Source organism: Chiloscyllium plagiosum, chromosome 24 (assembly GCF_004010195.1).
Source record: "Chiloscyllium plagiosum isolate BGI_BamShark_2017 chromosome 24, ASM401019v2, whole genome shotgun sequence".
Classification (NCBI taxonomy): Eukaryota; Metazoa; Chordata; class Chondrichthyes; order Orectolobiformes; family Hemiscylliidae; genus Chiloscyllium; species Chiloscyllium plagiosum.
In genome coordinates, this window is record NC_057733.1 from 35,959,177 (window position 1) to 35,985,007 (window position 25,831).

At 42.3% G+C, this 25,831-nt stretch overlaps 1 protein-coding gene and 1 long non-coding RNA gene across 3 annotated transcripts in view; one reads left to right on the plus strand and one right to left on the minus strand.

Annotated features, from left to right (window-relative positions):
* The window catches only part of LOC122562173, a 30,819-nt gene that overhangs the window by 3,797 nt on the left and 1,191 nt on the right, over positions 1-25,831 (minus strand). The gene's annotated exons all lie outside the window — the stretch shown is intronic.
* LOC122562171 (pseudokinase FAM20A-like) overlaps positions 13,320-25,831 on the plus strand; it is a 51,344-nt gene continuing 38,832 nt past the window's right edge. For both annotated transcript variants that reach the window (XR_006315258.1, XM_043714787.1), the window contains exon 1: positions 13,320-13,802. Coding sequence is in view for 1 of the 2 variants with exons in the window: in XM_043714787.1 (XP_043570722.1) it covers positions 13,486-13,802 (317 nt within the window). In the remaining variant the exon portion in view is untranslated. The remainder of the gene's footprint in view (positions 13,803-25,831) is intronic.

A 25,831-nucleotide genomic window follows, 5' to 3' on the forward strand; every position in this document is an offset into this window, starting at 1 on the left:
ATTTCCCTCAATGTTTGCTAATGCATCTGAATATTTTCACCATCAGTGTCAAAAACAACGTTAACAGTATTGTTCTTGACATTTTCAATATCACTGTCTGGATTTTCAGTGTATGTTGAAATATTAAATATTTCATGATACACCGCATTTCATTTTTTGTTCTCCTATGGGTGGGGGGTGTCAATGGAAAAGCCAAAATCTGTTGTTCAGTTTTTATTGAATTGAAATTTCGCCATCTGCCATGCTGGAATTAAACCCATGACCTTACACTTGTATTCTGGGATACCAACCTACTGACCTTATCACTGTGCCACCAGCTCCTCATTTCCCCTTTAAAACGAACAGGTTGCCCAATGATTTCAGTCAGCAGTTAAATATCAATGACATTTCAGTCAGTCTGGAATCAAATGTTGACCAGGTAAGGATGCCAGACTTATTAACCATAAATGATATTAGTAAACTAGTAAGTTTTTAATGACAGTTATTGATAACTGTCAAGGTCACCATTACTGATACTGGCTTTACAATCCAGATTTATTAATTGAATTCAAATTCCATCAGTTACCATTGCATTCCAAGAGCATTTATTTTGGGTCACTAGTGACATTACCATTATACCACCACCTCCCCTCAAATCAAAACAAAGAGATTTATTGATTATGGTACTAAGCTGTTATACTGTCTGACGTTTTAAGGAGCTGTTTTGTTTTTGTTATTCTTATGAGAAGTATATTCAGTTAATTAGATGAGTCATTTCAGGGTGACAATTATAATTTATCATCCAGGCAACACATTGAAGGAAGCTATTTTTCTATTTTGTTGCAGACCAATATTCAAATCCCTATGATTTACTATCATTATTATACATTGAATCTGATTGGCAATTATGATGTGCATCATAAACAAAGGCTTCCTTAAAAAGTCATCAGGCTGAATTTTACCAGAAAACAGCTGAGTGTTATTTTCATGGAAGGATTCTCTCCATACCGCCCTCATGGGTTTTCTCAGACTATCTTCTCAAACTCTCCTCATTACTAATGGATCACACTCCCATGGTACTGAACTCACCATATTCTCCCAGTTGCCATACGTGGAAGATCTCACTACTGCCCAGACATCCAGGGATCCCTGGCATCGGCTGAGTAAGTGCCTATATATAAACTCAGTCAAATGCTGGCTGTCTTGAACTGCCCGACAGGGTTCATTTGATTTGCCCCAGAAATGGCAGACAAGGAAACCTTAGTGCCCCACTTTGTGTACAGAGATTTGGTGGTCCTGGTGGATAGGGTGTTGTGGAGGAGAGGCATCATCTTTCTTACAACCTGCAGAGGAGGTCTCCACACCAAGCTGCGCAGCTTGGTCCAGGTTTGGATCTGGGTCAGTGAAGTGTCCACAGTCCAGAGGAAAAGGCAGCCTTACCACAAGAAGGCCAATGACCTTCTCTACTGCACCAGGGTAAGTTTCACCAGATTCTCTCTAATACCTCACACTTACTTTATCTGTGCTACTGCACTTACCTCCCACCGAGGCTCATGCTCCACCATTCTCACCATTGCAATCATCATCTTCCCTCACTCACTCCCAGCCATTCCAATCATCCCAGACAACTGACCTTTCTTGGTCTCTGCGCTGCCTACTCACTCACTCACAGCACCTCATCACCTTCTCCTCCCCATCTATACCAGCACTAACAACTGTGCTACCAACTTTCATTGCACTAAGTTCCTCATTCTGTCTCATTCTAGGAGGTGCAGCCTACAATAATGAGTAGAGAGCCAGGACATAGGGATGGCTGCATGACATTTGGCCCCACAACCCATATGGGGCTGGCTGGCAGGCTGGGACCAAGACTGCTCATGTGATGATGCGGAACAGTCATGATCTGGCAGATAAGCAAGAAGCATTGGGAGAAAGTGAGGACTACAGATGCTGGAGTTCAGAGTCGAGAGTGTGGTGCTAGAAAAGCACAGCAGGTCAGGCAGCATCTGAGGAGCAGGAAAATAGGTGTGTCAGGCATAAACCCTTCATCAGGAATCGCAAGCAAGCAAGAAGGAATGTCTGTTGCTGTGCTTTTATTGTCACAGTGAATGTATTTTTAATACGACCAAACTTCTACCCCTTGTTTCCAATGCATTCTCTCTTCTGGCCCTCGCAGGTACCAGTGGAATCATCAGCTGAGGCCAGCACTGCAAGATATCTCCTTTTCCACCTCAGAAGAAGTATTTCTGGATCTTTGAGACATTGCACTGGCAAGGCAACCTCCTGCAAATCACACTCACCCCCCACCCTGCCACGAGCTTATTCCTGGTTCCTCAGGATGGATATTTCATCTAGATTAAAGTCAGGTGCTCCCCCTTCACTGCTACATCTCTGCTCCCTGTTCAAGAAAAAAATACCCATCATTGGCACTCAGAGAACTGCCGGAGCCCAGGCACTTAGTCCGCCCCAGGCAGGAACGGACCCCATGTTATCGGCCACTACACACTTCATTGAAATGCACAGACACAGGAGCATGAGGCAGGCCTGCCAGAGGCATGGAGCACACTGACACAAAGTTTGGAAAACTACACCAACACCATTTACATCATGCTGCCTCGAGCTTGTAAGAATTTGGTTGCCTCCGTAGATAAGGTGGTGGCTGCCACGGACAGCCAGATCTCCAGCAGTCTTGATGTCTGCACAGTCCACCCGCACACATGCATTCTATCACTCCAGTCACCGGTGGTCAGCACTAACAACAAGGCGACAGGCAGATGAGGGACCACGATCCCAAATCCAGGTGCCCCTTCCTGAAGGATGACATGGTGGCTCAGTGGTTAGCACTGCTGCCTCACAGCACCAAGGTCCCAGGTTCGATTCCAGCCTCGGGTGACTGTGTGGAGATTGCACATTCTCCCCATGTCTGCACGGGTTTCCTCCCACAGTCCAAAGATGTGCAGGTTAGGTGAATTGGCCATGCTAAATTGCCCCATAGTGCATTAGTCAGAGGAAATGGGTCTGGGTAGGTTACTCTTCAGAGGGTCGGTGTGGACTGATTAGGCCGAAGGGCCTGTTTCCACACTGTAGGGAATCAAATCCTCCCGGGGAGGCCGGGTGATGCCAGTAGGTACTTAGACAGAGAAAGAACCACATACAGACTGCCTCTCAGGGCATCCCAGAAGCGGCTGGCGTTCCCCCAGAAGCTGTCACCCTCAGCTCTGCAGGAGTTCAAGCCGAAGAGGTGCACCTCCCTCTGGGTGGCACACACTCAGCAGGTCTGGCCAGGTTTTATTTTATAGTCCCATGCAGAGTCAAATCTAACCTAGAGTATTATTGATTTACAGTGTGTGTGATCCACAATGGTTTGAAATTAACATTGCGCAAAATGTAAAACAATGCCTCAGTGTTCAACACTAAAATGCTTTAACTTGATCAGCCATTTAAAAAAAAATGCTGTTTCCTAATGTGAACCAAATTGGCAGAAAGTACACTGCCAACCATTAATCTTAGCTGGCAACCAAGTACCCCATCTCAATTTGCTTAACTTTGAACCTCTCAGTTTGTATTACTTAAACCGCCAGGTACTTTTTGTCATATTATGTTGAAAAGACGTAATCTCTTTATACTTTACAACCTGATAAATGTGTTGATAAAAATTGTCATTCAAAATTGACTTTCATCATTAGCTGTTTTCTGGCATGTCACAGTGACAAAATTAAACAAAGATCATCATTTACAAGCTTATACTATAACCCGCTGAGTGAAGCATTTAATTTTTGATTAATCAAAACAATTGTGTGATTTATTAAATAATTATTTGCAGTTCTTAATTATTTACGGTGATTTTATAATTTATTTTACGATAACTGCATACAATTTTACTCAATCAATCAATAATGTACCACATAGATTTACTTATAAAATTACTTGGTAGTCACAGTTAATTAATAGATCAATTTTTTGTACTTTTATTAGTATTCATGCCACACAAGTGCCAGACAATGGCTAGCTTCAGCAACAAGAATCTAACTATCACTCCTTGACATTCTCAGACATTACATTTGCTTATTCTCCCCATCAACATAGGCAACAAAAACTGGCCTGACCAATGATGTCCACAATCCAGGAAAAAAACAAAAAAAAAACAATTCTGAATACACAGACAGTTTAAATAAATTGGTATGTTGGACAGAAGCAATCTGAGATTCTAACTGATATTAGCAAGGAAATAATTTTCTTACAGACAGGTCAACTTTATAATTTCTATCACCTTAGTTGTACAGTTGTTTGATTGTCTAATTTGTTTTCATCTTTCCTTTGCACTTAGTATTTCTGCAATGTGATTTTCTTATCAACAATATTCAAAAATAGAAAAGCCTCATTATCATGCATGTGAATTTAAATGCACTATTTAAATCAAACACTGAATTCCTGCTTGATCACAGAATGTCCTAGAGTATGTGGAGGGGGTTAATCTTTCCCTCTCAGGTGTAAGCCAGTGCCATAAATTATCAGAAAAATCACCTTGATCTGAATTTAGTTCAAGTTGCATTTGAGTGATGGTCAATAGTCGAGTTATCAGTTTCTCCCTGGAAGTGTCAATAAATATGTATTTTAATGATTACAGCATTCTGGAGGAAGCTTTGCAGCTTACTATGGCCTATACTAGATTTGTTATTGTTTCTGAAAGTTGTATTGTAAGTCCCCCCCCGCCCCCCCCGCACTTTCCTGATGAACGGCTTATGCCTGAAATGTCGACTCTGCTGCTCCTCAGATGCTACCTGACCTGCTGTGCTTTTCCAGTGACTCATTTTTCAGCTCTGATCTCCAGCATCTGCAGTCCTCACTTTCTCCTATAAACTGAAAAGGTCAACCAATAATGTTATTTCCCCTTTTATAGATAAAGGATACTCCTGAATATGTGCATCTGTCAACTTAGCTATTAAGCAGCTTTCCAGTGGTAAAAATACCAAATTGCATTGGCCAAGAGCCAAGCAGGCTGGGAATCTGATTGACTGAGTTATGTATTCATTGACACCAACCTATTCCTCTCTGCTCCACTTATCGTTGCGTCCTCTCCGAAGCTAAGATCAGTTATGTGCCACCATTGCTGTGTATATACAGCTCTTACACGTTTCTGCCTTTCCAATGTTCTAGAGAATGGTACTCTTGTGTATTAACTGTTATCCAACAGAGAGAAATGAAAAGATACTACTGTCTACACTGTGTGCTATGCTATAATTTGGACCAGAGGGTCTAAATTCTAGTCCCACCTGCCCCAGATATGTATCATAATACATCTGAACAGATTGACTAAGAATATCTATAAAATTTGGCTGCACTTTATCTTTGACATAAGTGTCTATCCTTCACAAAGTTTACAAGTAAGTAAGGACTCTTGTAGTAAAGTTCCTGCCTCTGAGCTTGCAGTTCAAACCCCATCTGCTTCAGAGATGATCACTCATCTGAACAGGTTGGTTAAAAGTATCTATTTGGCGAACAAGTTCTTCACAATGCCTGGACGATATGGATGAATTATTCTGAAACAGCTCCTTTTATTTGTTGTGGAGCCTAATATTCATATCATCGTTCACAGGTTAGTACTTTAGAACAGAAATATTGATAGTTCTACCAGATGCGCGTTCCCAAAGGATAAATAAAATATTTCCATCCTGCTTTAGTTCCAAGACTCCTTTCATTTGTTGAAAACCATCAACGCATACACAGTGGGTTCACATTCCTGTAGAAGGACTACAGTGAAGAGTGCAAATGGGCGCAAGTGATATACCCTACAGAATTAAAAATCACACAATACCAGGTTATAGTCCAACAGGTTTAATTGGAAGCACACTAGCTTTCGGAGCGACGCTCCTTCATCAGGTGATTGTTGGACTGTTGGACTATAACCTGATGTTGTGTGATTTTTAACTTTGTACACCCCAGTCCAACACCGGCATCTCCAAATCATACCCTGCAGAAGGTTTTGTTGTGCATGGACCATTCACAAAATATAACTTTTGTTGTGTGTTTAACTGCATCTGAGAAAGGGTCTCTAGCAATTGTCATTTTGTTTATCATGGGCTCAGAACAGAATGAGTTTTAATCTTTTAAAATGTGTGGGGTAGTAAAGAGCAGGAAACCTACGCTTTTATGAAATAAAGAGACTTCTTTGCAAATATGACACTGATTTCCGTGCTAGCTGAAAGGAGAAGTCTAAGTGCCAAGGCGGAGCGGGTGGTGGAGTAATCAGTAAATTGAACGTCAAATGAATTTGTTTAACTGCAGGTTATTCACTGTATTGGCTTCAATGAACTGCACCCACAGCAGGAAGCTGCTGCTACAGTCTGGTGCGGCAGTCTGGTGGTGGGCTATGGTGAAAGCATTGCTTCACTCTACCACAGAACTAACTCTCAGAATATTCATGTTGAATATTAACGAACGAAACTCATTCAGAATCAATTTGTTGGGAAGTTTGGGGGATGGTACGATTGGTGCACCACAGTAATTTATACTCGTAACACTCAATCATGTAATTTCCATCCAATCCTACTTTGCAGTAACCAATAGATGAACATGATAACTTCACCAACATATAATGAGTGACCAAATGTCAAATTCCTGCGTATTTTCTCCCTCTATATTCCAGGAAACAGTGTAGGCCTTTTGGCTCGGCCCAAGTATAAACTCCAAGTTACCAGTTACCAGAGGATTTTGAGATCTGCTGGATCTTGCCTGGACCTTGAAGGATCACTGGTTGAGCTGAACATCTATTGGTGGATCTTTATGCTGGTTTCAGCATAAAGCCATTTCAGTGACCAGCCAACCAGAGCCAAGGTGTCCACAAGTACCCCTGGCCCAGGCCAGGGTGTCTGGGACACAGACAGGGTGACTGGACAAGGAACGCCTGTCAATTAGACCTTCTTTAAGAAGAGGATCCTCCTGGTTCCAAGCAGCAGATTTTGGGAGAAATTATGATCACAAAGGTTGTTCTATCAGGGAGATTCTGAGCTGACGGCCTTCATTGTTATCACCCGAAAATCTCGAGATCATGGCTGGAAGGTGATTGCGAGTGGAGCATTGTTGGTTGAGCTGAGCTGCAGTTGGTGCTGGCTTCAGCCTAACACCAATTCAGTGCCCAGCCAACCAAATCTATAGCCTTTGCACCAGCCCAGAAGGTCCATAATACCATTAGGGTGACTGTGAAGAAGGTGGAGGAAGGATTGCTGGTCATCTGGACCTTCGTCATGAAGACTGATCACCTGAATTGCTACAGGTTCCAACAGGTTTTTGTTGGGATTCTGTAAGGTACGGTCTGTTCCCTGGGATGCACACTGGGAGACAAACATTATCTGTGACTGGAGGGCCATTGACTCGGTGAAAGTGACTCTTTGGTCTGCCTGAAACTTGTTGGTCTTCCAAAGCTGAGTGTTGCAGACTGGCACATTCTAAGGTCAAGGACCACGTGCTGAATAACACACTAAGCTTGAGGCGGCCGCTGCCAAGGTGCAGTGGGGAAAGTCCACGGTCTGAGATCCTTCAGCCAAAGTACAATGGGGTTCCATTCAGTTATTGTGACCCTTCCAGTGCCTCAAATGTATATAAATATGGTCTTGTATAAATAAGAAGTGCCTTGGGTTTGTTTGTTCTCCATATGTAAAGATTGCATACAGAAATGAACTGCTCTAGTGACTATGTATGTGTATGAAGATATTTTGGAATAAAGTATATTTTTGAAATATGAAAAGATATTTTCTGTCTGCAGGATTTCCCAAGTGGGGAGTACTTTGATATGACCTTCAGGAACATGAAGCAATATGAGCATCTCCTGAGGTATTTGAGCTGAAAGGAGATGGGGTCCCCATTCCGTCCTGTCAGCAGCACCATTGTTCACTCTCCCTGCTCAGAGGAGCCGGATTTTAGATTAGATTCTATACAGTATGGAAGCAGGCTCTTTGGCCCAACAAGTCCACACCAACCCTCGGAAGAGTAACCCACCCAGACCCATTCCCATACCCTATATTTACCCCTGACTAATGCACCTAATACTATGGGCAATTTAGCATGGCCAATTCACCTAATCTGCACATTTCTGGATTGTGGGACACGCAGACACAGGGAGAACATGCAAACTCCACACAGACAGTCGCCTGAGGCGGGAATTGAACCAGGGTCCCTGGCACTGTGAGGCAGCAGTGCTAAACACTGAGCCACCATGCCACCCATTACAATCCATTTGTACAACCCCTCATGTCCAGGCTGCAGATGTCCTGATCTTCCTGGGAAGCTACATACAGCGAGAAGGAGGCAGCATTGACATAGTGGGCCCATGTGGAATCTGAACCAGCAAGTGCCGGGACAAGGTAACCCTGAAGGTGGATGATAGTGGAAACATCCTCCACCCGGCCCTCCAGCTTTGCGATCGGAGGGAGCAGAGGCTACGTGATATTTGCGGGGCAGCCTAGGGTATGTCCAACCTGGAGAAATGAATCTCTGCAGGAACTGCAAACAGGAGGGCTACCTAGCTATGGGCTGCAAGGAGTCCTAGAGCTGTAATCTGTGTGGGGATGCAGGCCACCTGTACAACGCCTGCCCTCATGGAGGAAAAGGACAGTTACCTCAGCACTGAGAGTGTCCAACTGTTCACCCACACCACGAGGATGCAGGGAATCCCCTAGTGACAAGATTCCATAATATCTCAAAATGGGTTTTAAAATTGCCAGTATTAATGCACGGAGCATAAACTTTCTACACGATGTGTTTCCACATTGATTTATCTGGCCATTGTCAAAGCAGACGTCCTGTGTCTGAGGGATACCACACCTCAGCAGCTGCAGGAAATGGTCAAGCTTATGGACCCACGGGCCTTCAAATTGGTAAGGGGAAAACAATTGCTGTTCCTTCAGCCTGGGTAATCTGCAATGAGGAGAAAACTTCACCATCTGCAAAGTAAAGGAGGTGGTGGGTGGGTGTCTCCTCATAAATATGTACAGAAACACTCCCCTGAGATTAATTAACGTTTAGGCCCTGGTGATAAAGAATAAGAGGCTGGCCGTGACATCCACACTGGTCTTTCTGGCAGGAGATTTCAACTGCATTATTGAAGCAGATGGATGATCCAGAGGGACTGACAGTAAACCAGAACCATGCCCAGATTCCTGACGGCAATTGTTAAAGTCTCCAAGCTGCTCGTTGTCTTCAGCACCCTGCAGATACATCTAGTTGCAGCCAGAGAGGTCTATCCACTCAAGGATAGATTTTCTGTTTGTGTCCTGCACACTCACAGTTAGATCTACTGACTTTAAGCCAGTGTTTTTCTTTGACCATTGCCTCCTGCTGGCCAGCTGTCACCTACAGGACGATCAGCAAACCGGCAAGGGAATGTGGAAACTGAATGTGAAACCGTTGACCCCAGAACATGTTGAGGAGCATGAGAGGGATTCCACAGGTTGGAGGACTGTGAAGCCCCTCTTTGAGTCTCCAGCTGAGTCATAGGGATGCACAGCATGGAAACAAACCTTTCGGTCCAACTTGGCCATGCTGACCAGATGTCCCAACCCAATCTAGTCCCACCAGCCAGCACCCGGCCCATATCCCTCCAAACCCTTCCTATTCATATACCCATCCAAATGCCTCTTAAATGTTGCAATTGTACCAGCCTCGACCACTTCCCCTGGCAGCTCATTCCATACACATACCACCTTCTGCATGAAAAAGTTGCACCCTAGGTCTTTTAATATCTTTCCCCTCTCACCCTAAACCTATGCCCTCTAGTTCTGGACTCCCCGACCCCAGGGAAAAGACTTTGTCTATTTATCCTATCCATGCCCCTCATCATTTTGTAAACCTCTATAAGGTCACCCCTCAGCCTCCGACGCTCCAGGGAAAACAGCCCCAGCCTGTTCAGCCTCTCCCTGTAGCTCAGATCCTCCAACCCTGGCAACATCCTTGTAAATCTTTTCTGAACCCTTTCAAGTTTCACAACATCTTTGCGATAGGAAAGAGACCGGAATTGTACGCAATATTCCAACAGTGGCCTAACCAATGTCCTGTACAGCCGCAACATGACCTCCCAACTCCTGTACTCAATACTCTGACCAATAAAAGAAAGCGTACCAAACACCTTCTTTATTATCCTATCTACCTGAGACTCCACTTTCAAGGAGCTATGAACCTGCACTCCAAGGTCTCTTTGTTCAGCAACACTCCCTAGGACCTTACCTTTAAGTGTATAAGTCCTGCTAAGATTTGCTGTCCCAAAATGCAGCACATCGCATTTATCTGAATTAAACTCCATCTGCTACTTCTTAGCCCATTGGCCCATCTGGTTCAGATCCTGTTGTAATCTGAGGTAACCCTCTTTGCTGTCTACTACGCCTCCAATTTTGGTGTCATCTGCAAACTTATTAACTGTACCTCTTATGCTCGCATCCAAATCATTTATATAAATGACAAAAAGTAGAGTACCCAGCACTGATCCTTGTGGCACTCCACTGGTCTCAAGCCTCCAGTCAGATCTTTAACCTCAAATGTGTTGAGAAGGTTAGACGGACAGAAGGGGAAAACTGCCCAAACTCCAGAAGAGTATGCAGACCCTAGTCCTGCTGCAGATGATGGGAGTTGATGTCATGAGGATCTCCAGGAGGCGAAGAGCCAGTAAGCCTTCCTCTTTGCCTCAAAGGCCTCCAAGATAGTTTTTTTGTCCAGGGTCCACACCATGGAGCAGGGTAAGACATGCTTGGGTTTTTTCTTCCAGAAGATGCACAGGGAGTGTCTGTGGTCAGCAGCCTGAAGGAAAAGGATGGCTTGGTAGCATCATCATCTCAGTCTGACATCCTGAGGATCAGGTATGATGAAGCCAACAGTAGCTTGGCCACCCCAGTCTTTCCTGTCTTCTATCATGGAGGTCTTAGACAACAGTATTTGGGACTGGCTGGACCAGCCACTATCTCTGGATGAGCTGACAAAGGCCCTTGAGGTCTTGGAAAAGTATAAAACTCCCGGACACATTAGCTAACTGGCTTAGTTGTCTTGAACTCCAGGGACCTAATTGGCCAGGGCCTGCTAGAGGTGTATGGTGATATGCTTCTGTCAGGTAGTGTGTGTGAATCCATGAGCAAAGGTATCATCACCCTCATCTACAAGCAGAAGGGGGATAGAAGGAATTAAGAAATTTGGGACCAATTTCACTGTTAAATGTGGATTACAAAATCTTCTCTGAGATCCTTGCCAACTGTCAAGTCAGGTCTGCTTTGGGATTAGTGATTTATCCTGACCATACCTGTGCTGTACTGGGCAGGATGATCTCTGAGATCTTCACACTTCAGGGATATGCTCACCTACACGCGAGACATGGGGTGAATGGCTGCCTTATCAGCCTAGACCAGGGCAAGGCCTTTGACAGGATACCACAATCTATATGAGTGACGTGCTCTCCAAAATGGGCTTTGGGGAGGAAATCTGTAACTGGATCTGACTGCTGTACACAAGCATCAGTGGTGCAGTCTCAATCAATGGGTGGGAATCAAAACAATTCCTGACTAGATCTGGAGTCAGGCAGGACTCTAACTCTTGCCCGCCTTGTTTGTGTGTTGTATAGAGCCTTTTACTGAGTCCATCAGGAAGGATATGAGCCTGAGAGAGGTGATTATTCGAGGCAGCAGAGGCCTGCAGGTCAAAGCCTCCCTGTACATGGATGATATTGCCATTTTCTCCTTGGATCTGCTGGCAGTGCACAGACTCATGAGCATCTGTGAAGAGTTCAAACTGGCCTCAGGAGCCAAGGTAAGTCGAGGTAAGAACAAGGCCATGTTCTTTGGGGACTGGGCTGAGCGATCCTTTATCCTCTTCACCTTCAGGACAGATTAACTGAAGATGCTGGGAATATGATTCAGAGGTGCTGGGTATATGTCAAAATTTGGGAGGAGCATATCACCAAGGCAAGGCAGATGGGAGCACCACCCCCTCTCCATTGTAGGTAAGATCCTGGTCATCAGGTATGAGGTGCTCTTGATTGTTGTATGTGGCATAGGTCTGGCCTGTTCCCCGAGCATACACCACTGCAGTTACTTGAGCCATCCTCCAATTCATCTGGAGGTCAAAGAGAGAACATGTCCACAGGAACGCCCATGTACAAAGCTCTAGATGAAGGGAAAAGGACTTACCTGATGCTGCCCTCATCTTGATGGCCATCTTTGTGTGTGGCTGCATCAAGCTGTGTGTGGATCCCTGGTATGCAAACACCAGGTGTCACTATGTATTGAGGTTCTACCTGTCCCCGGTGTTGCAAAGAATAGGACTCACCTCATTGCCACAGAATGCTGCAAGTAGTTGGATCGTTTCATATCACCTGTCCCTTGTGGAAAAATTTACAAAGGAAAATACCTTGACCACAAGTCCATGAGACAGTAGTCAGCACATAGCATCCTCAAGACGCTGTGCAAAAGGAGAGGCTGGATCCTGCCATGTAGTTCCCTGAGGAGACTGTCAAGGTCATTTGGCAGAATGCCTCATCAACAGAACCTTCGGACAAGCCCCAACACATGGCTTGGCTGGTGGTGAGAAGGTCACTAACCATCAGATTCCCCATGTATACCCAGACTCTGCACCACCGCACTCTGGCCTCGCAGCTGCGGCTGAAATGAGCGTGGGAAGAGACTGTCACAGACCTCCTTCTGGAATGTGCCATTGCAAAGAAGGTCTGGAGAAAGATGCAGTGGTTTTTGTCAAGGGTCATCCTGAGCAACTCCATGACACAGGCCTCTGTGCTCTCTGGCCTGTTCCCTGGCATGTACACTGAGACAAACATCAACTGCACCTGCAGGTCTTAGTGAAAGATGTTCTTTGGTGGAAACTTGTTGGTCTTCCAGTGTGAAGAGGTGACCTTGACCGAGTGTTGCAGACTGGCACAATCCAAGGTCCAGGACAAAGTACTGAGGGATGCACTAAAGCTTGGGGCAGCTGCTGCCAAGCTGCAGTGGGGAAAGACCACAGTCTGAGGTCTTGCTGCTGAAGTTTACCGAGGGTCTATTCAGTTATCAGGCCCTCTTAGTGCCTCAATATCTGTAAATACTCTCCTGCATGAGCAATAAATGCCTTTGGTTTTTGCAACTGCAGGGAATGTCAAATTCTAACGGAAGTTTTCCTTGATACCGTACAGAACTGCTTTAGTACCTGTGAGTGTAGGCAATGGTTGCTTTTGTGAATAAAGTATATTTTTGCAAAATTCCAGGAAACAATCAATATTCCTCGGAAAGACTATAAAGTAGCTGACATTAAAAAAAATGTAAAGATGGAGTAGTTGAGCTATAAGGAAACAGTCCGAGGTAAGTATGTTTCCTTTTATTTTTGTTTGCTGCATTTCCTTCCAAGCCTGGGAGCAGTGTCACTTTAAGACTCTCCGATAAGCGTGGGTTGTATTGTGACAGACTCTCTCTCTCTCTCTCTCACTGTTGTAGGAGAAAGACTGAGCTCCTGACTGACTGGCTGACTGATTGACTGATCCAAGCCATGTGGGGTGTGAGAAGCAGATTCTTAATCGTCCTGCTCTTCTCGACCGCTTTTACGATCGACCTGCTCTTCAACATCTTACCGAAGTTGCAGCAGCGGTCGATTCGGAACCTGCGCTGCCCGTGTGAGGAGTCTTTCAACAGCAGCGCTGTTCTGCGGGGCTCCCCGCCCCTCAACACAACTCTCTCCAAACTCCGCCAACTCTTCTCGCACCCTTTGTACCGGGAACAGAAGGTCGCCCGGGGAACTGGGGAGCCCCTCGTAGAAAAGGACGATGCTGTGAAATATTGCAATTACAAAGCGAAAGCGGCGAATAGGTAAGTCATGGGTAAACTCTCTCTCTCTCTCTCTCTCTGCTAGGATTGTTATTACTGCAACTACGTGTTTCGTCTGAAGGTTGTGAGGGATTATAAATGCAAATCATGGAAATAGTTGTTCACTTTTTTTAAACAAAAAAAATCCATTGATGAAATCCTCCTGTCGCTATCCTGGGGAAATTGAGGTTGCTCATTGCTGACATCTGACACACATACATACTACAGCTCATCGACAGGTAGAGACTTATGGACGGAAAGCATCAGCTGCCTGTCTCAATGTTCCTTTGCCCCAGTTTGTGTTACAGAAGCCCTGTTGCTAGCTCATCTCACAAATAACTGAGCTACTGGACTGCTCGTCTGGTGCCGGGGGTAAGAGGAAAAGCAAAATCCTGCTGCTGTCGGAGATCTGCAATAAAAACAGCAAGTGCTGGAGAAATCTCAGCTGGTCTGTGAAGAGAGAACAGAGTTAACGCTTGGAGACCAAAGACTAATGGGACTCAGTATTTGGAACCAACATTATCTGTATTTCTCTGGGTCAGTCTTTTCATTACTGAATTTTGATTGGGGTGGCATGTTGGCTTAGCACCATAGTCTCACAGGACTAAGGACCTGGGTTCAATTCTAGCTTTGGTCAAATGTCTGTGTGGAGTTTGCATGTTCTTCCCGTGTCTGTGTGAGTTTCCTCTGGGTGCTCTGTTTTCCTCCCACAGTCCAAAGATGTGCAGATTAGGTGAATTGGCCAGGCTAAATTGCCCATAGTGTTAGGTGCATCATACAGAGGGAAATAGGTCTGGGTGGGTCACTCTACAGAGGGTCGATGTGGACTTGTTGGGCCAAATGGCCTGTTTCCGCACAGTAGGGAATCTAATCTTGATTTGCAGCTGTCAATCATTCTGTAAAATCATCCCATGAAGTGCCACTGTGCCTCTCTACTTCACTCACTGCTTGTGCCAACTGAGTGCCTCACTAGTCCGCATTGCAAGTTGACGTGTCCAGGATGGTACATTCGGTAAAACCAGCATTCCTTGAGATTTGCTTTTAAATCTACCCTGAGCTAAGTAACTCACATTTTCCAATCAACAGGTCAAAGGAAAGCCTGATATTTTACTAGCAAATAGAAACTATCATTCTTGCAATCAGCCTCTTTGGACCTGATTTTAGGATTGAGTGCATGGATTTGGAATGGATTAAAATCAGGTCCCAAATCAATGCAGTCAGTGTTAATTGTTAGGAAAAATGTGCCATTTAAATTTTAAAAGAACTCGTATTTAATTCACCAATTTTCTTACATATTTGGCTGAAGTGAAAAAATATATAAATTTTAAGGATAATCCTGAAATTTTTGAAATTGGAAATTATTTAGTTCATGTTGCAGTTTCCCAAATATAACTGATCAGACAGGCATTGAGTTAACCTGTCTCCATGTAGCAAATTCAAATGCTCTCTGCACAATGTACTTAAAGCAGTTTGAGGCACAAAATAATTATACAACACAGTTGGAAGTATCCCACACGTGGTTCATTTCATAGCTCAACTGAGAAATACAGTTTAAGACCATTTTTTGAATTTGTATTGAGACACTTGCCAAATCCTGCAGTGATATCAAGGGCTCTGAGCAGTCAGTTCTGTGGCTATCACCAGCATCTCCTTTTGGAGTAGAGAGAAATTTCTTATCCATCTGCAACATCCCTGCTGTAGGTTTGAGCTCAGTTATGCCAAAGAATTAGGTTGGGATTAATTTCAATGGCCCCATGCACCACTTGCAGGTGGTATAATTTCCTGTGGGTCTTCAACATTGTGGAACAGTTTAATTTACAAGTACAATCACATGCAAATGAGATCATGCAAATTTTCATGGTGCTAATGTTTCAGTTACATAGTGTGCTCACTTGGTCCTTAGAGACTAGCCACAAACTCCACTTTCAGCATATACATTCTTTTTAAAAGGTGAAACAGTTTGAAATCAGATTATTACATCCAGAAGTGTTCAAATGGTTCCAGCATTTTGTGATTACACACCCTTTACTCTTTTGAGGTGCAAGTGGCTCTATGAATGAATGTATGAAAGAGCCTTCTGCACAGGGTCAGCTTCTCTCAATATTATCCACAAGTATATGGACTCGGGCTGAGTTCTGCCTAAGAAGAGTGGCCTTCACACATCTTCATCTACCAATGAGATAGTGCCAGAATTGAATTGTATACTGCAGACAGCTTCAAGGCTTGCATTTCCAATTGCAATTAAAATCAAGTTTATCTCCAACTTGTATGTTGCCAAGATTTTTATTGCAGGGTGTAGGTGTAATATCTGAATCATTAATGTTTGGCTCATCTGGGTAAAAACTATGTTAAAACTTCCCAGGGGGAAAATAAAGCTGTAGGATAGTGCATTGGAATTGATGCATCACTGAATGAAGCCTAGGGTGTTACTAATGGAATTCATTGGTCATCCTAATTCCTAACCACAATGCCTGGCCATACATGGAACTATGAGAACTTCTGTTGTAGCTATATCCAGATGGGTCTCACCACACAATGTTATTAAGGTCAATGCTGTCTCTCCTGGCAACTTCCAGGAAGCCGACTTACACTTGGAATACAGAGGTTGGGGCTTTTCACAGTGGGCTGTAGGGGACCGACACTGCTGGTGCTGCCAGGACCTGTCAATGCGAAAATGTTGACTGAATGCCTTGGGCTTACCTTCATATGTGCACAGATTTATTTCGAGCTACAGCTAGCTGACATAAAACCTGCCTGGGAGTACTGCCTATCAAATCAATAAAGTTATAAAACCCTGCTGCACCCTCCCACCCCATCTCGGCACTTCTACTTCTGCAACTGCCAATCGTCAATCACACTCTCACCCTACCCCTCAATGCAGGTGGGCTCTACTCACCTCCCGCCCAGCTCCAGGTTTTACAAAACCACCTGGACACCTGCAACCTTCCCCATCAAAGATCCTCCAGTTCCAGTCACCATGCTGCAAGTTAATGTCATTTTAAGGAGACCATACTGTTCAGGGAATTGTAAAGGGGAAATCTCTGAGGATGTTGACATGAGGTAGGTTTCCAGGCACGAAGAGGAATATTCCAGGTTCTCATGGTGGAGTTATTCAGCAAGTTGACACTCACATCCATTTCCTTTATTGGTTGGCCAATATGTACACTACACAATTGTCTATAACACCTTTCTCAATTTGGGCTTTGGAACTTGATTTGGTCATTAGGGACTGCTATTTCTTCCCACTTGATTCAAGCAAAATTGGAAGCTGGTGCTCTAACTATAGTATGTGCGCAAAGAGTGGGAAGATTATCTGTAAACAATGCAGTTTATCTGAATAAATTTCAGAAACAACTCTACATATTTTTGGAAAAGATCTTGGACTTGTCAAACCTTTGCCAATGAAGTCTGGGCATAGTAAGGTTGATAGACTGTCTACCATGAAAATGTTTGTTATTGAGGTGAACAGAGATTGACAAATATAAATTTCCAGTGAGTTGTTTTGGAGATTCAGGGTAGGTTTCAGCATGCACTAAATGCTATTTGTGCCAAAAAATAAGTAAAAAAAGATTTCCAACCATCTCTATTCTGTATCCGGCCTATTTAGTACTCAGGTCAGGCATGACTCACTCTTAACTGCAGCACTCCTACAGTCTTTTTATTATATAAAAATTACATTCATTTAAACAACATCTTGAGACTCCCAAAATTTCTTTTCTCAGCACAGCCCCCATATATTCCACAGAATTTTGCACTGCATCTCAAAAAGTGACTTATTCATTTGCTGCTTTTAAAATCACAATACAAGCAACAAGTGAGATGAATGAGCAATTCATTTATTTTTGGTTGTGTGACTGAGTGTGAAATGTTAGGACTTTGGAATGATTTTTACTCTGTATTAAGCCATAAGACCTTTCATGTTCATTTGAGGCATTGGAAAAAGCAGATGGGCTTCATCTTAACTTGTCCAAAAGACAGTGGCACTGACAATTTAGCATTTTTTTCAGCAGTGAACTAAAGATTGAACTTAATTCGTCTGGAGTGATTAACTCTCTCTTAGACATAACAGAACAATCTACTTACTGTTTTCTTGGAATTTTGCAAAACATCCATTTTTACAAAAAAGAAGTTCTGTATATTGCTATTGGAAAGAGCATGATTCATACTGCTTCTAATTTATTGGCAGATTTCCCCTGACGTTGCTCCCTGTGATTCAGAAGTCTAACAGTATGCAGATTAGCAACAACGTGAGCAAGGAAAGTTTTACCTGAAGTAAATGTATTACAGGAAGTAATTGCTTGGTAAAACAGAACTTAAGTATTGATAAAAAGAGACATGAAGTTGAAGCTTTTGACCTCGAACTCTTCAGGACTAAAATGCAAGACACCAAATGGAAAAGGAACACTATTTATACAGCATAAGAAAAGCTTCAACTTCATGTCTCCTTTTGGCAATGATACAGGAAATGGGCATAATTTTTAATATGCGAATGTGGCTGTAGGGTATAGGCAGCTTTAATTTTCAAGAAAGCAAATACTTTTTTATATGAAGGTATATTGATTAAATGTGAGTGAGGTGCAGATCAACTTTGATTTAATCGAACAACGCATGAGGGTCAAGGGGCTGAATAGCCTATTCCTGTTCTCGCTCGTATGTACAAAGTACAATTTTCAGCAGGTAGCATACAAGCTAGGTTGTGGGCTTGTAATCGCACACAGAGAAGATTTTTGCAGATGTGTGTTTGTCTCTTTGGATTTCTAATAATTTGAGGACCTGCTGAGCAACATTATCTTCAAGCTTTAACTAATGCTTGCCTTTGGTACATAAAATACTCTGAATTCCTCAGAATCCTATACACATCATACAACCAATTCAAACCAAAGCGATGTGAAGTTTATGCACTGCTGTACCTTAGGGGTCATGCTGGGAGCAGAGATTGTCACTTTGAAACAATATTAAAGTGGCAATTTGACAGCACCCTTGGTGAAAGTGACAAATCATACATCTTTTATTAAAGAAGATGGTGTAGCAAGTTATACTGAGGATGCAATGCATTGAAATTTTATATCCAGGGAATAAGATGGAGAATAGCAAGAACTTCAAACATTTTTCCTTTAAAACTCTGTAGGGAAATATTTTTCATCCATTATTTGTATAAATATATATATTCTATGCACACACACGTATTAGAGAACTATAAATAGACAAGAGAGAGGAGTGGATGCAAGGAGTTTTATGCATTGACTTTAGCATGAGCAAGATTGGGATCCAGTGAAATTTGACAGCTTCCCAATCAAATAGTTGAGTCATACTCTGGATAAGTAACTGAACTTTAATCCTTCTCAGTAACTAAGGAAAGTCAACTTGTTCTCCACAAGAATTGCTAAACCAGGTAATAATTGATTGATCATAACTGATTTCCTAAATTCTCAACAGCAAATGAAAACTCATTTAGTCTTGCTTGCCCAATCTGGTATTTTCTATTCAAATTATCCAATTAAAAGACAACGTTTATGACTACAGATTTAGGGCCTTTGGGGTGAAGTAGTAATCTCCCTACTTATGGTCGGGGGGTCTGGGTTCAAGAGCCAAGGCGTGTAATAACATCTCTGAGCAGGTTGCTTAGAAAATATTTAAGACTGCAAATTTCAGTGACAGCAATGAGAGAAGTCACCAACAGTGTGTTTTAAAGCTGAGGGCATTGTTGCACATATAATTTGTAAGCAATTATAGTTGGAAGCAAACTGAGGCAAAACTTATTTTATTATACCCTTGAGTGAAGTTATTTTTAAAACAGGAAACTTTTTTTATCTTTGGTGCGCAAACCTTTAGTTTGTGATGGCAACTACAGTCTCTAGTGTTTGTGTTCATTCACAGGAAGCTGTTGGCCACTAAAGCCTATCAACTAACTTGCTGCAGCATTTCTCATACATGGTGGATCTTCAATCAACTATATTTTAGTCTTTCGGACCAATGTTCTAAGCATAAAAGTAATCATTAGAAAAAACTTCAAGCCAATAGAATAGCCAAGTGACATCATAAATCATCATGTATCTTGTTAAGGAATATTGCCATTGCACAATAGTCATCAATACTGTCAAAGCATGGAGGGCAATGTGTCAGGGTGAGGGCAATATTGCTAAAACATCATTTTTGACACCCATAGTTAGTATGCTGGGCTTTTACCCAGGGATGATGGACTCTGAGTTTAAACTATGGGCAGCTAGGGGGGTGTCTTGCCTGGGTGATTTATTCGAAGAGGACATATTGATGTCCTTTGACCAGTTGGCTCGGAAATTTGAATTGCCCAGAAGGGACCTCTTCCATTTCTTTCAAATTGGAAACTTCATACAAAAAGATACCACACTTCTAACTAGTCCTTATAGATCTGACATAGAGAAGAGGGTGTTGAGTACTGAGGATACATTATCTGTTAGCAACACATCATCTATTGGAAGAGGGTCCCTTGGATGAGACCAAACGGCTCTGTAAGGTATGGGAGAGGGAGTTGGACGTTGAGATCTCTTCTGAAATATGAGAGGCTATTGGGGAAAATGCATGAAGGATCTGGATTTGCAACAGGACCCATGCCTTGCAATTGAAGATTCTCCATGGGGTCCATCTGGCCCCAAACTTTGCTAAATTTAAAGCGGGAACATCTCCAATGAATGTGTCCTAAATGTAAAGTGAGCATGGGCATGCTTACTCATTGTCTTTGGTCCTGCCACAGACTGTGGGCATACTGGAGCACTGTGCTAGGCAAAATAGAGAAGGCCTTGGGGACGGAGGTGGAGATGGACCTCCGTCCTCTTCTTGGCTTTGTTAATTCACTTTCATTAGATGCATTCAAAAAAAGCCTTTTCAGTATCTTCACTTTTTATGCCAAAAAGAACATTCTATTAGAGTGGATGTCGGAAAATCCTCCAGGGCTGGCGGGCAGGCATAAGCTAGTCATGGAACACATCCCCTTAGGCTTTCTTATAAGTGTAGTGCATCATAAATCTGAGAATTTCTATAAGGCACGGCGGTCCTTTTTGGACTACCCGAGTACAGATTTGTTCGCCATACTAATAAGAGCCTTTATATAGCCATGGCAATTCTATGTAATAAATCTGGTATCCTGAAGGGAGGAACTACGAACAAATAAGTATGTATAAACTTATGCGCTTGATAATCGAGGACTATTGATTTGCTGAGCTGTGTTATGATTATTTTCATTATTATTATTATTGTTAAGACTTTTCTTTTTAGCTTAGTTATTAGTTGATATTTATCTATGTAATTAGCTGTTTTTTTAATATTAGTTTGAATTGTTTGGTTTTGTATTTGTTGTAATATTCAAAAGAAAAACATTCCTTTTTCTAAATAAAAATACATATATATTTTTTTAAATTGCACCTTGACTCATTTATAAAAATAGACTGCAATATATTGAGGACATCTCAGTGAGTTTTTTGGTCAGTTAAGTAGTTACTAGTGTAATGTGGTGAAGATTGCAGCCACTTTGTGCAGAGCAAGGTCTCACATATTCAGTGAGTTAGGTGATGTTTGATTGGTTCTTTGATTAGTGTCAGTGATCAGAACACTGAAATATCTTTTCAAATCTTGTCCATGCACTTTTACAATTTCTTTCTTACATGGTCTGTGAGAGAGAAAGAGAGAGAGAGAGAGAGACAACCACTATAAACATTACCTCAACAATCTAATGAAAATGAATTAACAAAGCCAAGAAGAAGAGACACTGGGTCCATCTTCACCTCCGTCCCCAAGGCCTTCTCTATTTTGCCTAACACAGCGCTCCAATATGCCCGCAGTTAGTGGCAGGAGCAAAGACAATGAGGAAGCCCTGAGGAATTTATCGTTGGCCACTTTCTATTTCTCATCTACATGCCAATCCTCAGAAACACCATGCTGGAGAACAGCATTAGTTATCAATGTGTGTTGATGACAACCAGCTCTAGCTGCATCTTGCTTGATTCCTCCACTGTTGCTAAGTTGTCAAGAGTGTATATCTGCTAACCATAACTGGGTGAGTAGAAATTTCCTCTAGTTAAATAATGGGAAGCCATTGTCTTCAGTGCTTGTTCCTAACTTCATTCCTAGCTATTGACTCATCCCTGCCCCTGATAACAGTCTGAGCATCAACTAATTGATGACTGGTTACCACCTTGATGTCATAGTTGACCTTGAGATGAGCTTGTAACCACGTATGTGCGCTATCATGTTTACCACCTAAATCACCTCAGTGACATTATCACCCTCTGTTTTTGTCTCAGCTGCTGAAACCATCATTCTTCCCTTCATTAACTGTAGACTTGACGATTCCATTTCATCTTGGTTTCACACATTCTATCCTGAGTAAATTTGAGGCCATCCAAAACTCTGCTGCACTTGTCCTTACTTTTAAGAAGTTTTGTACACTTATCGCTCCTATGCCACTGACTTACATTAGTTCCCATCAAGTAAGGTCTTGATTTCAAAATTTCTTATCCTTATTTTCAAATCTCTCTATGGCTTAATTACTCCTAAGTCAGAGTTTATGTGCATTATAATTGTCCCACTATTGCTGGCTGATAATTTGTTGTCCAGGCCCCAGGCTCTCAACTTCCAAAAGCGACTCCATAAACCCTCCTTCTTCGGCCAAGCTTTTGGTCATTTGACCCAAGGTATTTTGATGTGGCACACATCATATTTTGTTTTATAACGTGCCTGTGAAGCACCTTGGTAATTTTTTTAATTTTAAAGGTACTGTATAAAGACTGAGCTGCTGTTGTTCTATGCATAGACTTGTTCTTAATAACATAACAGCATATAGACAACTTGCTGGCAAGGACCAAAATACTGTAGTCTATTGATACGAGCAACTTTGATGTTCAGTAACTTAGATTTTCAGTTTGAGGAGGTAAATTTCCAGAGATACACAAAATGTGAAATTCAAGCTATTATGTAGAGTCTAAAGTCTGTAAATTGTCACTTCATGATGTGCAAATGGGGAGTCAAAGGCAGAGAGAGAAATGACTTTCAATGCTAAATAAATGTCAGATGGATTGACAATTTATGCAGCTAATTACAACTGGCTGCCAAGGGTTTTATTCCTTGTTTTTAACAGATTGACTGACCAGGTTTTTTTTTTAAAAACACAGGCAGACAGATGAGCTCTTCATTTTGTTTTAATTGAGTAATCAGCTACAGACTTGTATTTTTGCATGTCGACTGATTGCATCCACACTAAACAAAATTGTAAAAATATAAAGAGAGATAGAAAGGAAGGGAGAGGATGCCTTCATGAGTAGATTTTCAAAACATTCTTTTAAATTGGCATGGGAACGAAACAATAAAATACAATGCTGTGAATTACATTCAAAATAGAATTGAGCTGCAAGCATGAAGTAACAGTAAAACATTAAAGGCCATGTTTTTTGCACAGAGTAGGGAAAACTTCCTGACTTGGCAGACCTGCCTACCTTATATGAGCCCTTGCCACCCTGTAGGGGTTAGCCCCCCTATAGGGAGGCAGCAGCAAGATAGAGTTGAGTCTGTCACCTCCAGAGGTAAATATGAGGTGGCAGTGGAGGCAGATGGTTGGCAAAGCTAGCAGGAGAATCCCATTTACAAGCCCCTCGGCCCAGTTGTAATGTCAGACTGTTAAACAAATCCTCTTCCCTCTCCCCCATATACTCTCCACGTCCCTTCATACCTTCCTGTCCACTCATAACTTCCTTTGAATAGTCATGAACTATATGTACTTGCTGAAAGAACCTGCTGGTCTTAGGCTACTTCCATGTGAGTATTTTATCTGATGCAACAATGCTTATATTATCTCATATCATAATAATCTAAATAGGATCTTGTAATGTTGAAGAATCCAACAGAATTATTACAACCAACTATTATGTGAATATTATACTCCTTAATCACATAAATGTGCTAATATTAAGCTTTTAAGTTTTGATCAGTAGCAGACAGTATTGTTATGTTTCAAGTGATCCATGGTAAGATGGCATATGTGAGTTACTTCCATGAAACAGTGAAAATACCATGAGCATGTCTTTTAAAGGCACAATGCCACATGACTATTAGATGTAGCACAATATACCCTTTCTCCAAAGATAAAAACGTATCCAAAAAAGATATACACATAGGCAATGATGATGGTTTGATAATTATAGAAGCGCATGAAACAGAGTTTGCAACACCAGTATAGCAAATTTTAATATAATGCCTTCAGTGCTTTAAACTAGTACTGTTCTGATGATCAATTACCCATTTGGGGAGCTTTATGTTCTTCTCTGTGCATTTGTTTGACAATTTTATTGTCTTGCTGCTGGTTGTCTTCAATCGTAGAATCCCACAGTGCGGAAAGAGGCCATTCAGCCCATTGAATCTTCACCAACCTTCCGAAGAGCATCCCACCTAGATGCAGCCCACAACCTTAACCCTGCACTGACTATGGCCAATCCACTAACCTGCACATCATTGAAAAATGGCAAGAAACTGGAGCACCCAGAAAAATGGGGAGACATGGAGAGAATTTGCAAATTCCACACAGACATTCACCCAAGGCTGGAATCGAATCGGGGTCTCAGGTGCTATTAGGTAGCAATGCTAACATTTGAGCCACCTTGCTGGATTATCTCACAAGCATCATTGTATGAATATTCCTCTGACTCTTTTCATGTATGATTAGTACACCATTCACTGGTCTAACCTGGCTTCTTCACAATACAAACACATGATTATTTTAAAAACCTTCAGTAATATCCAAGCATTTGTATTTCTAACTTGTACACTGTAGCCAATGCACAGTTTTGGCAGTTCTCTACCTGTTTGCTCATCATGCATATTTCTCATTCTCCTTTTTCTTTGAAGAAGGTCGAACTCGAATGCTGAATATAGGATTAAAGACAGGATTCTTGGCAATGTGGAGGAACAGAAAGATCTAGGTATGCAAGTACATAGATCCCTCAAAGTTGCCACCCAAGTGGATAGGGTTGTTAAGAAAGCATATGCTGTTTTGGCTTTCATTAACAGGTGGATCAAGTTTAAGAGCCACGAGGATTTGCAGCTCTACAAGACCCTGTTGAGACCACACTTCGAATATTGTGTCCAGTTCTGGTCACCCTACTATAGGAAAGATACAGAGGCTTTGGAGAGGGTGCAAAGAAGGTTTACCAGGATGCTGCCTGGACTGGAGGGCTTGCCTTATGAAGAAAGATTGAATAAGCTCGGACTTTTCTCTCTGGAGAGAAGGAGGAAGAGAGGAGACCTGATCGAGGTGTACAAGATAATGAGAGGAATAGATAGAGTCAATAGCCAGAGACTTTTCCCTTGGGCAGGATTGACTGGTACGAGGAGTCATAGTTTGAAGATATTAGTAAGAAGGTATAAAGGAGACATCAGAGGTAGGTTCTTTATGCAGAGAGTTGTGAATGCATTGAATGCGTTGCCAGCTGTGGTGGTGGAAGCAGAGTAATTGGGGACATTTAAGTGACTGCTGGACATGCACAGGGATAGCAGGGAGTTGAGGGGTGCGTAGGTTAAGTTACTATACCTTACATTAGAATTAAACCTCGGCACAACATCGTGGGCCAAAGGGCCTGTCTGTGCTATACTTTTCTATGTTCTCTGAAGAATGTTCTGTGTCTCAGAATGGTTAGATAATTGGTGGCTGGGCAAAGTTGCTTGCATTTGCTGTTTGAGCAATAGTTGTCCTTTTTCCATTGTTGTTGCACAAAATGCAGCAATCCCATGCCCTTTGCACAGCATAGTCCAACAAACTGTTCAAGAGATTCTTGGGTTTGCTACCTATATAACATTAATTGGAGTGTCTTGTTCATAGAAAGACTGAAGTGTTAGTTTTACAAAGCCCATCTTTGGCAAAGGCAAGCAAGATATTTTAGAGCTGTTTTCTAAAATTGAACAGGACACATCGAATGAACAGTTGTAATTCAATAACAGTATCACCAGATGCCATATCCATTATGAGGTTTTTGCTATGATTCTACTTTAAAAATGTAGCACTGTACCACCTT